Here is a 15,341-nt window from a genome sequence, read left to right on the forward strand (position 1 = left end):
CCCCCCCCCTCACCCTGCCTGTACTTTGCCTCCAGTCTCCTGTTGGTAGGTTGTGTTGAGTAAGGCTTTGTCCAACCGTTTTTTGCTAGGGCTGCAACATCCTTCTGAAATGTTACAACAGACCTGGAGGTCGATTATACTGTGAGGGCCTCTGCTAATATCCCCCACCCCCAGCACCCCCTCAGGCTGTTCTGTTTGGGGCTGTGGCATGCCTAGATACTCTGCCAGCCTGTCACGGAACGCCCTTGCCGATGAGTCAGGGATCTCCTCCTCAGCGTCTGGTCCGGAGCACCCGAAGCGGCCGTGCCCAGGGCTGGTACAGTTGGAGGTATTGGAGTAGGTTGTGGGGCCGGTGTAGCCAGCAGCGCCGCTATGCTGCCACTGCACTGTGGACTGAGGCGGCACTGGAGCCGGTAAAAGCATGTCTATTATGAAGCCCCTGAGAATGGTTCCCATCTGCTGGTATCTCATAAGCCCGAGGAATGTGTCGAAGAACCTGTCATCACAGGCTGGGGATGCATGCTCCTGTGCGGTGGGCATGGTTGGCGTGGATGGATGCGCCCTTGCCGTGCCCTATCCACTCTGTACATAGTAGGGCTCTGTAATTTACCGGATATGCAAGCGTGTATGCCGTGCACCAGGAGACCTGAGGGGTGACTATTGCTCCCCAGAAGTGGGCTATGTGCTGTGCCGCCCTTCCGACTAGCTGCAGATTAATGTGCCACCATGAAGTGCTGCCCTGACATGCCTGGTGTCGTATTATGCCTAGCCTCTCCCTGCATACTGCCCCTATCAGCACGCTGGGTTTTCCGCACATCAGGCTACTGCCGGCAGGCTGTGCACACGCTGCCCGAGGCCCGGTAGTCCTATCGCGTGCAGGCGCCCCCTCCAACATGGGCCTGGTATTAGGGCTGAGCCCCTCTGGAGATTTTCCGGTGACAGAGCCAACAGGCCCCTCAGCAATGGACCCGGTAGGGTCAGAGGAACTCTGGGCCGCGAGACGGTAGCACGAGGACCCGCAGCACCCAAGCTGGTGACAGGGCCTGTCTAGCCCCTCCCGCACAGCTATTTCCTGGGAAAGGAATCGACCTTACGGGGTGCTTTGGTAAAGAGAACACTTTGCCTTGGTCTTCCTGCAGACGTACTGCTTGATGTGCTCCGGGGGAGACCGGGAGAACTGCTCACTCCACCTGGAAAGTAATTTGGGAGTAAGGGCATAGCACGCCTTGCAGCGGTTCCAGCTGTGGTGCTCTCCCAGGCAGATGAGGCAGAGCACGTGCAGGTCGGACGTGGGAAAGGGTCCCTTGCAGGAAGGTCAATGACTAAAGCCCACCTGGGTTGACATTCGCCGGGGGGAGGGTGGGGGGGGGGGGTTTAGGGTAACTAGAAAAAAAGACTGGAATTATGAAGAAAAAGAGCATCAACCACAGCTCTGGTTAAGTAGATGCGCTCCCGTCGATGCAGAAAGAGGACTGAGGTGTGGCGCTGGACAGCAGATTGAGTGAGCGCATGCTCCGGGGGCCACGCTCCTGTGCGCATACATTTAAAGGGGGATAGAAATGTTTCTGGTAAAATGGTTCCGTTTACGGTCCCTAGTGAGGGACGTCCATGCAGTATGGAGGAAAGTGGACACTACGATGGGGAAATGTAACAGGATTCCCAGCCAGACAACGTGGAATCATTCAAAGCATGCAGCTCTATGAAAGATCCAATACTGGAGAAAAAGTAGCGTTATCACTGAAACGTAAAACAGATGAAATTTAACACATAGCTCCATAAAACCATTTTCCCTGGTTTGAGAGAAAGTATAACAGTGAGTGGATTAAAAAGAAAAAAAAGGCTAACTGTTTGAAAGAAATGGTTGTGCCATTTACTAGAGATCACTGTTCCAAAGCAGAAAAAGTTATTGACACTATTTTACTTGAAAAGGTAATGTGAAAATAACACAGCATAGCATTTTTCTTGTTTAGAAGCGAGAATATCGTTGCAATTAAGAATTGCATTTTAATTTTAACAAAAAGGAAAGTGATAGGCACTGATTTTGTATGTTCAAATGAGCTATATCTTACTGTAAAATTTCAATATTCTGTGCATAGGCAGAAATTACTATTACTCAAGGTCCCATGGCATGTAAACTCAAAGCATGATCTAAGGTGCTTACAGATCCAGCCCATAAAGCTAGGAGTTTCGATGCCAAGCAGGCAAATCTACAGACAATCATAAGCTGGAGAACATGTTTAGACTTACCTAAAAATGGAGAGGCTCCCAACGGTAATGGTCGTGGCTTTGTAGCTACTGAGTAATATTCAACAGCTTTCTTGAAACGCTCAATCTTCTCCTCAATTCTAGACTAGACCGCAAATGGTGGAACAGAAAGATTAAAAATGAGTAATTTACAAAATAGCAAATCTCCCATAAACAGGAAAGCAAACAGGGCATCAAACACAGCCGTTTACAGATTTGAATTGTCAATAGCTTTCCATTTTGCTTGTGTTGCTATGAGCAGAGTAGAAAACCCAAATCACCATTGGGAGACGAAGAGAATCCAACTTGCACCCCATCAGATATATTAGCTTGGTTGTCAGTAGTGCGGCAACCCCCTGCTGAGTTCCTAATACCGGCGTAGCCAAGGTAGGACTAAATGCGGGATAGCCTGAGATACAGGGATGGAGCTAGGCAAGAGTTTGGGTTGGGGAGGGTGGGGGTGGAAAGGGAGTTGGGGAGTTTGTAGTTGGGCTTTAAAGGGAACAAGCTTATATCCACGCACAACTACGAGATAGTTGGTGGGCACGGAAGGATAAAGGCGGGAAGGGTTATGGATGAGGGATAGGAGACTTAAAGAGAGCAAGCTGGAATGTCAGGGGTCTTAATAGATATCTGAAAAACAAGATCATGATGTACCTTAGGAGGCAAATAATAGATATTGTCTTGCTACAAGAAACCCACCTCACAAAAGAAAAACAGGAGCTGATACAGAGAAAATGGAAGGGTACTGTCATCGGAGCAACATACTCAGCATATGCCAGAGGGGTAATCACCTGGATCGCGCCACATGTACCCTTTCAGTTGATACAGTCTGTAGTGGAGTCAAACGGGAGAATGGTGGCGATACGGGGAATATTGGAAAACAGAGAAGTGAGCATTATTAACACATACGCCCCGAAGCAGGACACAGTGGCCTACTTTTAAGTCCTGTATGGTAAGGCCAGCCCGTACCTGGGAGGCATGGTCATATGGGGAGGAGACTTCAATTGCACACTAGACCCCAGGGTGGGCATATCAGATGAGAAACTAAATAAGCCTATCCCTGCAGCCAAGACAGTAAAGACTCTACTGGGAGACTTCCAGCTAGAGGATATATGGAGATTGCAGCATCCACATGTTAGACACTATTCACATTATTCTGCCCCACAGAACCCGTATACACGACTAGATTATATGTTTGCTAACCCGGACCTCACCGGGGAGATAGTGAGTTCAGAATACAAAGCAAGGGTCTTATCAGACCACTCACCCTTGATCCTAACGTGGCAACATCAGCCCCCCAGAGCCAGAATTCCAACGTAGCGACTTAGAGCCGAAGCACTGAAAGACAGTGTTCAGGGAGTGCCTGAGGGAGGAGATAATAGAATACTTCAAAAATAACACCGGAAGTGTAGCATCAGAAAGCACCCGTGGGAGGCAAAGTAGTGGAGATAGGCGCAGTAATATTTAAATCTAAAGGGCTCCAGCGTGAAAGCATTACAAACTACAGAAATGAAACTAGAAGAAATCATGAATAATGGAGACTCCACACAGGAAGGGGCTAAAACCATGCGGCAATTACAACAGGAATGTGTGGGATATTGGGAGAGACTGTTTAACTTAAACTATAAGAAGTACATTGAAAGGCAGCACGCAGGAGGAGATAAACCGGGAAGGCTGTTAGCATGGCTATACATACATGAAACATCTAGGTCAGCGATAAAGGAGATAAAGGGTGCAAATGACCAAATACTGAATACCCAAGAAAGCGTAAATGGAGGTTTTCTTGAATTCTCCTGTGTCTTCATATGAGAATGCATTACTTACCGTAAAAGCATTTCTGATGGTTGTATCTGCTTAGATTCACATGCTGTGCATAGGTCCGACATCCAGTGGTCACTGCGGAGTATTGCATTTTGTTTTTCGTAGTCGAAAAGGGGACGTCGACTAGGCGTGTCTGAAACACTATCCCTATAGTGACGTGCGTTGTACCCACAATCCCTCACGCGTCGAGGTCCCTCTGTTTGTATTTTTTCTGCCCTGAGGGAGCCTTCTAGACGTGAGTGAGTACAGAAAGAGAGAGAGATATATAAAGGAAGTCTATGTTCCTTCCATCCGAGCGGGGAGGAAGGGTGGGCGCATGTGAATCTAAGCAGATACAACCATCAGAAATGCTTTTACGGTAAGTAATGCATTCTCTTCTGATGTTTGTTAATCTGCTTAGAATCACATGCTGTGCATAGACTAGCGAGCAGTACCCGGAGTTGGCGGTGGGTTATGAGAAGGAACAGTAGAGAAAAGGTGTCGTAATACTGCCTGTCCCACCTGGGAGTCAGATCTAGAGTGTGTATCTAGACAGTAGTGTTTTGTAAAGGTGTGCACAGAACTCCAGGTAGCCGCTTTGCAGATGGACTCAAGGGGAACATTTGCAATGAATGCTATGGATGCCCCCGTGCCTCGAGTAGAGTGTGCTCTTGGCTTAAAGGGTAGTTCTCTCTTAGCAAGAGTATAGCAGAGAGTGATGCATTGAACAATCCATCTAGAAATAGTGGATTTTGAAACCGCATCTCCTTCTCTTCCTGCTGCCACCGAGACGAAGAACTGATTAGTCTTCCTCAATGGTCTGGTTCTTTCCATGTAGAACATGACCGCCCTGCGTACATCAAGTGTGTGCAGAGTCCTTTCTCCCAAATTGGAAGGATTTTGAAAGAACGTTGGTAGTTCTATAGACTGGTTTACGTGGAATTTAGAAATAAATTTCGGAGCAAACCTAGGGTGAGTGCGTAGAACCACTTTATCTTTGTGAACTGTAACGAAGGGGTCTAGAATAGAAAGAGCCTGAAGTTCACTTACTCTCCTGATGGAGGTGATAGCTATTAAAAAAGCAGTCTTAAGAGTAAGGTGTTTAAGGGATGCTTTGTGCATGGGTTCGAATGGAGAGCCCATGAGTCTGGTAAGTACCACATTAAGGTCCCATCCGGGAGCAGGGTCAGCTATCGGGGGGTGTATTCTCTTTACTCCCTCCATGAATGTTTTTATAACTGGGATCCTCCACCACGACACTTTGAGTTGGGAGGTGGTGTATGCAGAAAGTGCCGCTAGGTGGACTTTAATGGAGTTAAACACTAGGCCTGAATCCAAGAGATGGGTCAGGTATAGTACCACATGTGTGGGAGAGCAGTCAATAGGGTTGATGCTTTTACTCCTGCACCAGATGACAAATCTCTTCCACTTGCTAGAATAGCAGTGGCGAGTGTTCGGTTTTCTGGCTTCCCTGAGGATGTCCATGCATCTTTGCGGGAGTTGTAGATGTCCGAACTCTATGATTTCAGGAGCCAAGCTGCTAAATTCATGTTCTGGGGGCATGGGTGCAGAGTCCTGCCCTTGTTCTGAGATAGCATGTTGTACGGGCAGGGGAGTTTTACTGGGGGAGATAGAGACATCTCCATCAAGTGAGCGAACCATGGCTGTCGGGCCCACATTGGGGCCACCAGTATCATGGTCACTTGTTCCTGGTGCATCTTGTGCACCACCTTGTTGAGAAGGGGAGTCGGGGGAAAAGCGTAAACAAATTTCCCTGACCATTGCATCGATAGACCGTTCCCCTTGGATTGGTTCTGGGGGTACCTGGAGGCGTAACTTAGGCATTGAGAGTTCTCCAGGGTTGCGAACAGGTCTATTTCTGGGAATCCCCATTGTGTGAAGACGTCGAAGACGATGTCTTCGTGTAGACGCCATTCGTACTCTTCGGGCAGAGGGAAATCTCTGCTGAGTCTGTCTGCCAGCAGATTGAGTTCCCCGGGTACATGTAGTGACAGTAGGAACATGTCCTGTTTGAGAGCCCACTTCCATATATTCTGGGACAGTTTGGACAAGCCTGGAGAGTGGGTGCCCCCCTGCTTGTTGATGTAGTACATGGCTGTAGTGCTGTCCGTAAGGACCATTACTGTCTTGCCTTGTAGGTGTTTTTGGAAGGCTTTTAGCGCCTTGAATACTGCTAGTAGCTCCAGTAGATTGATGTGTTTGGATGCTACGTTCGGAGTCCACACTCCGTGAGCAGTCTGATGGGATAGGTGAGCACCCCATCCTGTGAGGGATGCGTCTGTGGTTAGAGTGGCTTCCGCCGCGGGTGTGGCAAAGGGTTTTCCTTTTTCCATGTTCCCCTTTGTCCACCACTGTAGCGAGAGAACCAAGGCCTGCGAGACCACCACTAGATCGTCCCATTGTCCGCTGGCCTGACACCACTGGCTGTTGAGCCACTCTTGCATTGGGCGCATGCGCAGGCGCGCGTGAGGTACCAAATAAATACACGACGCCATCATTCCTAGCAAGCGCATTGCTTTGCGTACCGTCACCTCTCGGCCGGTCACATATTGGGGGATCTGAAACAGCATGTTTTGGACCCTCTCTCTGGAGGGGAAGACGAGGCCGTCCCTTGTTTGAATTAGAGCCCCTAGGAATTGTTTGATTTGACTGGGGTCTAGACTGGACTTCTTTTCGTTGATGGAGAAGCCCAGTTGGAACAAAAGGTCTACCGTCTTTTGGGTATTGGAGAAACATGTTTCGTAAGAGTCCCCTGTTATGAGCCAGTCGTCGAGGTAAGGGTAAACTGGGATGGACAACCTGCGCAGGTGGGCCGCAGCCACTGCCAGTACCTTTGTGAATACCCTTGGTGCTGAAGCTATACCGAAGGGTAGCACCTTGAACTGGTAGTGTTTGCCCTCTATCATGAACCTTAGGTATTTTCTGTGCGCTGGCAACATTGAAATATGAAAGTATGCATCTTTCATGTCCAATGTTGTCATGTAATCTCCCTGCGAAAGCAGCGGGATCACCTCCTGTAAGGTCACCATACGAAACTTTTGGGGTTTGATAAACTTGTTCGCTGGGCGCAGATCTAATACAGGGCGCATGGTTAGATCCTTTTTGGGTACAAGGAAGTACACTGAATAAATACCTTCCGTTACCTGAGATAGAGGCACGACCTCTATGGCTCCTTTTTCCAGCAGTTGTTGTACTTCTTGAAGAAGGATGGCAAGATGTTCCGGCGTCAACCGTCGTCCCCTCGGGGGTTTGTAGGATGGGGAACTGTTGAATTCGATACAGTATCCGTGGGCTACGGTGGAAAGTACCCAACGGTCTGACGTTATCTCCTCCCATGCAGGAAGAAAGGATGTTATCCGGCCCCCGACCGGTGTTGCATGGGAGGGGACGCGAATCTTCGCGTCACTTGGAGTTGTTGGGGGCTTGGGAGCCTCTGGGGGTGGATCCCCGACCTCTCCCTTTGCCCCGGCGTTGGCCTCTTTGGCTGTACTGTCCACTATTGGCTTGGTAATTGGTGGCAGGGTACTGCTGATGCTGACCTTGTTGTTGTTGCCGTTGGCCACGAAAAAAGCGCTTGTTGCCATAGCCGCGTCTGGTAGTGGGCTTAGAGATCTGGTCAAGAGTCTTGATAGTGTCGAACTCTTTTTTGGCCATCTCTAGGGCTTCATCTACCGCTTTTCCGAAGAGGTTAGCGTCCTCGACAGGTTTATTTATTAAAGACGCCTGTGTCTCCGGTTTAAAGCCTGAGTTGCGCAGCCATACATGGCGCTTTAGGAGTATTCCTTGTACCAGGGAACGTCCTGCTGTTTCTGCCGCGTCCAGAGAGTTTTTTACAATGCTCTGGTTCACTTGTGTTCCTTCGCCAATAGTCGACAGTAGGCGTGTACGTAAAGGCTCCGGTGCTTCCTCTGCGTCTTTGCGCAGTTTGGTCCACTGCGCGTCTGCGTAGCTCGCAAGCAAGGAATTGTTGTTGGCAATTCTTGCTGAGAAGGCAGCCGAGGAAGTAACTCTTTTTGCAAGGGCATATAGCCTCTTGCCCTCCTTGTCAGGGGGTGCCTCACTGGTGGAAAGTGGTACCCCTGCCCTCTTTCTAGTATTAGATACAACTAGGGAGTCCGGTATGGAATGTCCTCTAATGTAGAGCGGGTCTGAGGGTGAAGGAGCGAAAAGTTTCTCAATCCGTGGATTGACCCCTCTGATCAAAGCGGGAGTGGACAGCGACGGGGTGATCCTCCTTTTAACTGAAGCGAGGAGAGGAATGGTCTGGCTGACCGGGGGTTTTTCTTTAATGACTCTTTCTACAAAGTCTAATTCTGGAGAGAGTTCTCCCGTGTCCAGTTCGAAATGCGCTGCTGCTCTGCGCAACAGTGCATTGAAAGTAGGCTGATCGTCTATTGGAGACGTGTTCCTAACTGGAGAATTATCCGGAGGAGTTAGATTTAGGGCATCAGTGTCGGAACACACTGATGGTGATTGCCAGGGGTGCGAAGGTCCTTCTCCTGGGCTAATCCCGAAGCCTTCTTCTATAATGTCTGTTCTGTCTTCTAGACATTCCTCCTGGTTCTGTCCTTCGTCGTCCATGAAATCATCTTCTTCTTCGACGTATTGTTCCTCCCCAGTGAGGTCATATACGTCTTGGAAGTCTGAGGCTGTGTCCAGCAGGGGATCGACCAGCCTCGGTTTTTTGGCTCTGGGGTCGTCTTGAGGCCCTTCTCTAGTTCTTCTGAGAGTTAGAGGGGCTTGGGTACTCATAAACTTTTCCATCCTCTCCATACAGAGGTGGAGTCTCTCCATAGTTTCATGGGGTACCCCAGAGCGGTCTAGCGGGGGAAAACTCGAGTTGTCTACCTCGAAATGGCTCGACCTCTCCCAAAGCGTCGAGGAAAGTGTCCCGTCGCCCTCCTCAAAACCCTCAGGTGTGTAGGGAGACTCCCTGACTGAAGGGGGTAATCCCTGCTTTCCTTCGGGTGTTTTCGGCGTATCCTTTGATCTATGCGTAACGCTCGACGAAATTTTCGGCGTACGCTTTTGGGCGTCGGCTACAACGATCCTGGCTAAGCTATCGGCGACATTCTTGTCGGCGGAAGCTTGAGTTTTCGACGCTATGGGTATCGAGCGGTGTACGGCGGTATGCGCCTTCTGTTGATGCGCACCGGCCGGTGGTTTGGTGGTGGCGCCCTTGTTTGCCGAAAGCCCAGTCGCAGGTCGCGGCTGCGGTTGCGAGAGGGGCTTCGAACCCGAACGGTCCGAGGAGGCCGCCGGTGGAACCTGCGTCTCCTTGGGCGCCGAAGCTCTCTTCGACTTAGACGAAGAAGAGCCATGGGTTGTGTGCTTATCTTTATGTGAATCTTTGTGTGCGTCAGTGTCGCCGGGGTGTTCATCCCCATAAGCAGGGCGTGAGCCGAGCCCGTCGGGGCCGGGGACAGACGACGAAGCGCGTAAGCGCTCCTTAGAGGGGGTTTCGACTTCCGTGGCGGAGGTCGTGTCATCGCGTTCCTCGTCACTGTCGGTGGTAGCAGCGGCGGGTGAACCTTCGGCCTTCGACATCGCGTAGGCCGCCCACCTTTTAACCCTACGGTCTTTTAGAGTTTTAGGCTTCAGAAGCCGACAAGCCGCGCACCCTTCCTCTTTGTGATCGAGGGGCAAGCAGCGGTTACACCGTGAGTGCTTGTCCTTCCAAGTGAATTTGCCTTTACAAAGTGGGCAAAACCTAAATGGTGTCCTCTCCATAGCAGAGGCAATAAATCGCGATAAACACCCCCAGGGAAAGGAAGGGGAAGTGAAAGGCATTCTCAGAAAGACCCAGAGATGTCCCACGACCCCACTCTCCCTACTGTAAGTGGCCAGCGAGGCCAGGCCACGTGTTCGGCAGCGCTGAAGATTTCCTCCGCTCGACCCTCCGTCGACGATTTTGCTCGGCGGAGAACAGCTACACTGCGTCGAGGGAGTGCTGTATTAATCTTCGTAGAAGAAACGACCAAAGTTCGAGGGTTGCAATGTCTCTCGAGGAGCTCCGCGTGAAGGCGACCAGAAGCTGGGCGGAAAAAAACAATCTGAGGGACCTCGACGCGTGAGGGATTGTGGGTACAACGCACGTCACTATAGGGATAGTGTTTCAGACACGCCTAGTCGACGTCCCCTTTTCGACTACGAAAAACAAAATGCAATACTCCGCAGTGACCACTGGATGTCGGACCTATGCACAGCATGTGATTCTAAGCAGATTAACAAACATCAGAAATATGTTGGTAGGAGTAGATGAGACAGATATTAGGGGTCATCAGGCTACCGAAACTGAGCACTGAAGAGAAAGAACCTGGACGCCCCCATTACACTGCAGGAGCTAGAAAGAGTGGCCAGGCATTTGCCAACGAGCAAAGCCCCAGGAGCAGATGGGCTCCCAAGTGAGTTTAGTAAAATATACAGGGCGGAGGTGCTTCCCCCGCTACTATCAATGCTAAATGAGGCTTTTGGGAGGTAGGGAAGCTACCGAATCCCTGAGAGAGGCAATAATTATCCCGCTGCTCAAACCAAATAAGCTCAGCACAGACTGCAGATCATATAGACCGCTGTCCAGGCTAAACCAGGACAGTAAGATACTCACGACGGTCATGGTGAACAGACTCAGACTGGTCATAACTAAACTCATACACCATGACCAGACCGGGCATGTCCTGGGCAGGAGCAGAACAGATAATCACAGACAGTTCCACCGCGTCATGGAAGAGACAGTGGGAGATATAAGCGAAGTGGCAATTGTCTCACTAGATGCAGTGAAAGCCTTTGATTCCGTAAGATGACCCTGGTTGATAGCGGCATTGAAGCAATCTGGGATGGGGCTGGGGTACTTTAGGTGGGTGAAGATTCAGTATAGCTCGCCACTCGCCAGAGTCAAAACGGGAGGGATCATCTCAGACAAATGGCAACTCAGTAGGGGCACCAGGCAAGGCTGCACATGGTCTCCCATGTTGTATATTCTCGCATTGGAACCCTAGCAATATAATTGAGGCAACAATATGAAGGAATAGGGGTCTACACTAAGGAAGGACCACACCTGATATCACTGTACGCAGATGACATGCAATTGTACGAGATACCCAGAAGAAAACCTGCATTATATCCTGGAAGTAATGGACCGATTTGCGGCATTTTCTGGTATAGCGGTAAACCCCAAGAAGTTCAGATGGCTATCCGGACCACTACAGCAGCGTGCAGCGATTTCGACCAAGGAAGAAATCCTCTGGCTGTAGAAGATGAGCTGGTTGTCCCCACCAATCTCAAGGGAAGACTACTCCGGACTGGATCTTCTCCAAGTCGCTGAAGGGAAGATAGCTCAGGACTGCAGCAGGGCTTCACCGGCACGGGGTAGTTGCAGCAGCCGTCGTTCTCTCCGCTTCTCTTCGGTTCCTTGTAGTTCCAGTGGCGACTGACTTTTAGCCCAAGAGACCTGCCTTTTATACGAAAAAACCCCATTCACACAGCCTGGCTGTCAATCTCCCAGCAGGGGGGTTGTCCAGCCCGGACAACTACCCTGGCCAATCATGACAAAGTGCTACTTGGGTTTCCTAGGATACCCTGTGCAGGGGGTGACTACACCCCTCCCTCACATTCAGCCCACCTAGACACCCAGGCGCCTTGAGGAGGGCTTCTGAGCAGAAGCCAGCCAAAAGGCAGTGAACAAAGAAGGCAAACCTAGTTTGCCGCACAAAGTAAAACACAAGAAGGACTTTAACAAAAAGAAATGGCGAATAAACCCAACCGGAGCCAAAAGAAAGACGATTTGGTCAAGCGGGTTTATGTTCGAGGCTAATATAATAGCCAAGAACAGTACCACATTTATCTGATATAATCGCGGTAGAAAAGTTAGGGGTAGATACCACTGCCACCAGCCAACTCTAAATGTTAAAAGAGCAAAACAATGCTCTAGGAGGTACAGATACAAAGGAATACGAATGAACCCTTTCCAGTACTCCATGGAAGATGGGGTGTACTGGATCTGTGGTAGATTGACCAAGTAAAGTTAATGGTAACTTTACCCCTTTTCTGGGGTAAGGTAGTCGCCTCAGAAATGGAGTCGAGGGAAATCTGAGACAACGCTGTGCCACGGCACTGAAGGTGCTGTGTGACACACAAAAAGAAGGGGGCTACTGAAGTGGTGCACTCCAAAGTCCACAATCACAAAAACGGGTAGAAACACACACATAGCAAAACACAGGTAAGAGTGGGGGAAAAAATAAACTCCAGAAGTCCAGCAAAGCTTCTGGGGGACTCACTAGGTGAGGGAAATTAGCCATAAATGAGAATTCTCTCTAACATACATCCACTTATTTCTGGTGTGATTTTAACCCCATGAGTGCCAAGGACGAGCTCTCTCGTCCCTTGCACGTTTGCAGTGCCAAGGACAAGATGCTCGTCTGATTTGGCACTCCACTTTCTGCGATTGCTCAAAGCTAAAATCCAACCCCAGGGCTAAGTGAGGAGGAGGTTCCTACTAACTGCCCAGGGGTTGGATTTCCTTCAGTTTCACGTCAGCGTGCGTAATGCGCGCTGACGTGAAACAAAGTAAATTACACCGCTGCAGCCATTTTTTGGCTGCAGCGGTGAAAGACAGTAGTTTTCCATATTCTTCTCGATCTCCTCCACCAGTGATCTGTTTTTGAAGCAGGGGGGCTGCTTACTATGTAAGCACCACTCTCTGCCCTAGCCCCCAAAGCGTGGAGAAGTAGGTTTTCCCCAACCTGGGGGGCAGATAGGCCCACTAATGTGCCCATCCGTCCGTACGAAAGGGGCAAAACAAAGACAAAAAAAAATAAAAACATGTTTTTGGTGGGGCATGGTGGACACTAAAACACCATGGATGTTTTTAGTGGAAAGGTGGTGGCCATCTCCCCCGACCCCAAATGGATGGGGGGCATCTCATGCAGCCCTCCCGGGTGAAGGGGTACAATGAGATGCCCCCATCCATTTGGTGGTGGGAGGGCACCAGGGAACTTTTGACATATAAAGGGGGTGCCCCCCAACATCCTGGGGGCAGATAGGCACAGTTTGAATGTGTTTTGTTTATGGTGGGGTTGTTTTGGGGGTGGGGGCACCATAGGGATTATTGTGATTAAAGGGGGCTGGCCCTCTCCCCCTCATCATGCAAAATGGATGGGGGGCATGCCAAGTAGCCCTCCCTGGGGGCAGATTGGTAATGCTGACTGCTAATCGGCTCAGAGGAAGGAATACATTTGTTGTAACTGGGGGTGGGGAGGTCACTAGACCACCAGGGATGGGTTATATGAAGGGGGCAACCCCCCCACCTCAAATGGATGGCAATGCCATTTAGCCCTTACTAGGAAGAGGCACTGATTTTCATGGGGGTGGGAGTCACTAGACCACAAGGGATGGCTTGTATGAAAGGGGCGGGTGCGGGACTGCCACTCCAGCCCCAAATGGAAAGGGCATGTAATGTAGGCTTTTACTGGGCCGACACTGATAATGTGTTTTTTCCGTTTACAGGTCCAGTACAGTTCAAGATTTTCCCGTGCTATGTAAGTAGTGAAATCGCTGTTTTCAAAATTGTACATTATGCAGTGAGGGGCAGATTGTTAGTGGGGTGGGGTGGATGGAATTGGTGCAGGATTGTTGGTTGTGTGAGCGGGAGTGGGCGATCGAGGGAGTTATTGTGGTGAGCTGGGACACTTGGAGGGTCAGGCCATGAATTGAACCCCATGCCAGCAGAACAGTGCTGTCCCCCAGGGAGGGCAATTTGGCTTTTGTTATTAAGCATTGAATTGGGGGGTGGATTGTTAGTGTGGTGGGTGCAACTGTGGCTGGAGTGTCAGTAGCATGGGTGGTGCGCAGGCAATGTGCTGAATGATGTGTGTGCCCTGAATAGGGGATGTTGGCTGCTTTGTATGGCTGCTTTGTAATGAAAAAACCTTAGTAAACATAATGACTACCACTTTCTGAAACATGTTTGTGCTAGTAATGCAGATGTTAATTTCTTCTGAGCATGCATTGGACACTTAGTATGCAGCTCTTTCCTTTTATTGGAATGGTCCCCATTTGTGTCAACAGTCTCCAAGTCCAGCAGTGGTCCCAGTGAGGTCCAGCAGTGGTCCCAGTGAGGTCCAGCAGGGTTCCCCATCCTTTCCCAGGGCCACCCAGAGGTCCTGGACAGTTGGGGGTGATTTCACTGGGCTTGTGTGCCCGTTTCCCATGTGTGTCGATTGTCCCCAAGTTCAGCAGTGGGCCCAGGGAGCCCTGGCAGGGTCCTTATTCCTGCCTGGAGGGGAAATCTGTAGCGCAGCCCAGCCAGAGCTGTAGGATGGTCAGGGGTGATGGCCCCAGTCTTGAGCACCTGTCTTCCTTGTTGGTAGACGGCCCCCAAATTAGCAATCCTAGGGGGGCTCGGCAGGGTCCCCATCCCTTCTCCGAGTGAAGTGCTGTAACGCAGCCTAGCCAGAGGTTCAGGATGGTCAGGGGTGATGGCCCCAGTCTTGTGCTCCTGTCTGCCTTGTTGATCAACCGTCCCCAAGTTCAGCAGTGGTCCATGGGAGCCATGGCAGAGTCCCCATCCCTCCTGTAACGCAGGCCTTGCAGAACTCCAGGATGGTTGGGGGGGGGGGGGGTGATGTCTGGCCTTTGGTGCCTCTTTCTCATGTTGGTGGACCATCCCCAAGTTCAGCAGTGGTCCCAGTGAGCCTTGGCAGGGTCTCCATCCTTTCCCATAGGGGAAAGCTTAACACAGGCCGCCCAGAGGTCCAGGACAGTTTGGGTGAGGTCCCTGGCCTTGGGTGCCCACCTCCCATGTGGGCCGACCATCCCCAAGGCCAGCGGCAGTCCCAGGAAGGACCGGCATTGGTCCCCATTCTTTCCTGGAGGAGAAAGCTGTAACGCTGCCCAGCCAGAGGTCTAGGATGGTTAGGGGTAATGTGCCTGGCCTTGGGTGCCCTCTCTTCCTTCCAAACAACCAGATACATACCACAACACATCACTAAACACCAAACAACAAGCACTCAACCCAATTCCTCAGACTAGGAATAGTTATTGAAACGGGCGCATCTAACCCACTTACAACTGGATCACACCAACAAAACTACCATCTAAAACAACATAACAATGACCACCTTCCGCCCACCCCGCCACGTTTGAGCACCACTTTCCCCACATGGGCCACCTATCCACACAACCAGAAACCTTAACAGACACAAAACACCTATCCACAACTGCCACTTGTGGATCTTGGGACTGCCACACCCAAACACATGCTGTCCCTATATGGGACT

General features: G+C 50.4%; 1 protein-coding gene across 4 annotated transcripts in view; it reads right to left on the bottom strand.

The window, feature by feature from the left end:
- The window catches only part of FAM120C (family with sequence similarity 120 member C), a 1,585,006-nt gene that overhangs the window by 1,217,590 nt on the left and 352,075 nt on the right, over positions 1-15,341 (bottom strand). For all 4 annotated transcript variants that reach the window (XM_069645311.1, XM_069645308.1, XM_069645309.1 and 1 more), the window contains exon 5: positions 2,248-2,350. In XM_069645311.1, the coding sequence (XP_069501412.1) occupies positions 2,248-2,350 (103 nt within the window). The remainder of the gene's footprint in view (positions 1-2,247; positions 2,351-15,341) is intronic.

This window comes from Ambystoma mexicanum, chromosome 2p (genome assembly GCF_040938575.1).
Source record: "Ambystoma mexicanum isolate Mex_15411 chromosome 2p, UKY_AmexF1_1, whole genome shotgun sequence".
Taxonomy (NCBI): domain Eukaryota; kingdom Metazoa; phylum Chordata; class Amphibia; order Caudata; family Ambystomatidae; genus Ambystoma; species Ambystoma mexicanum.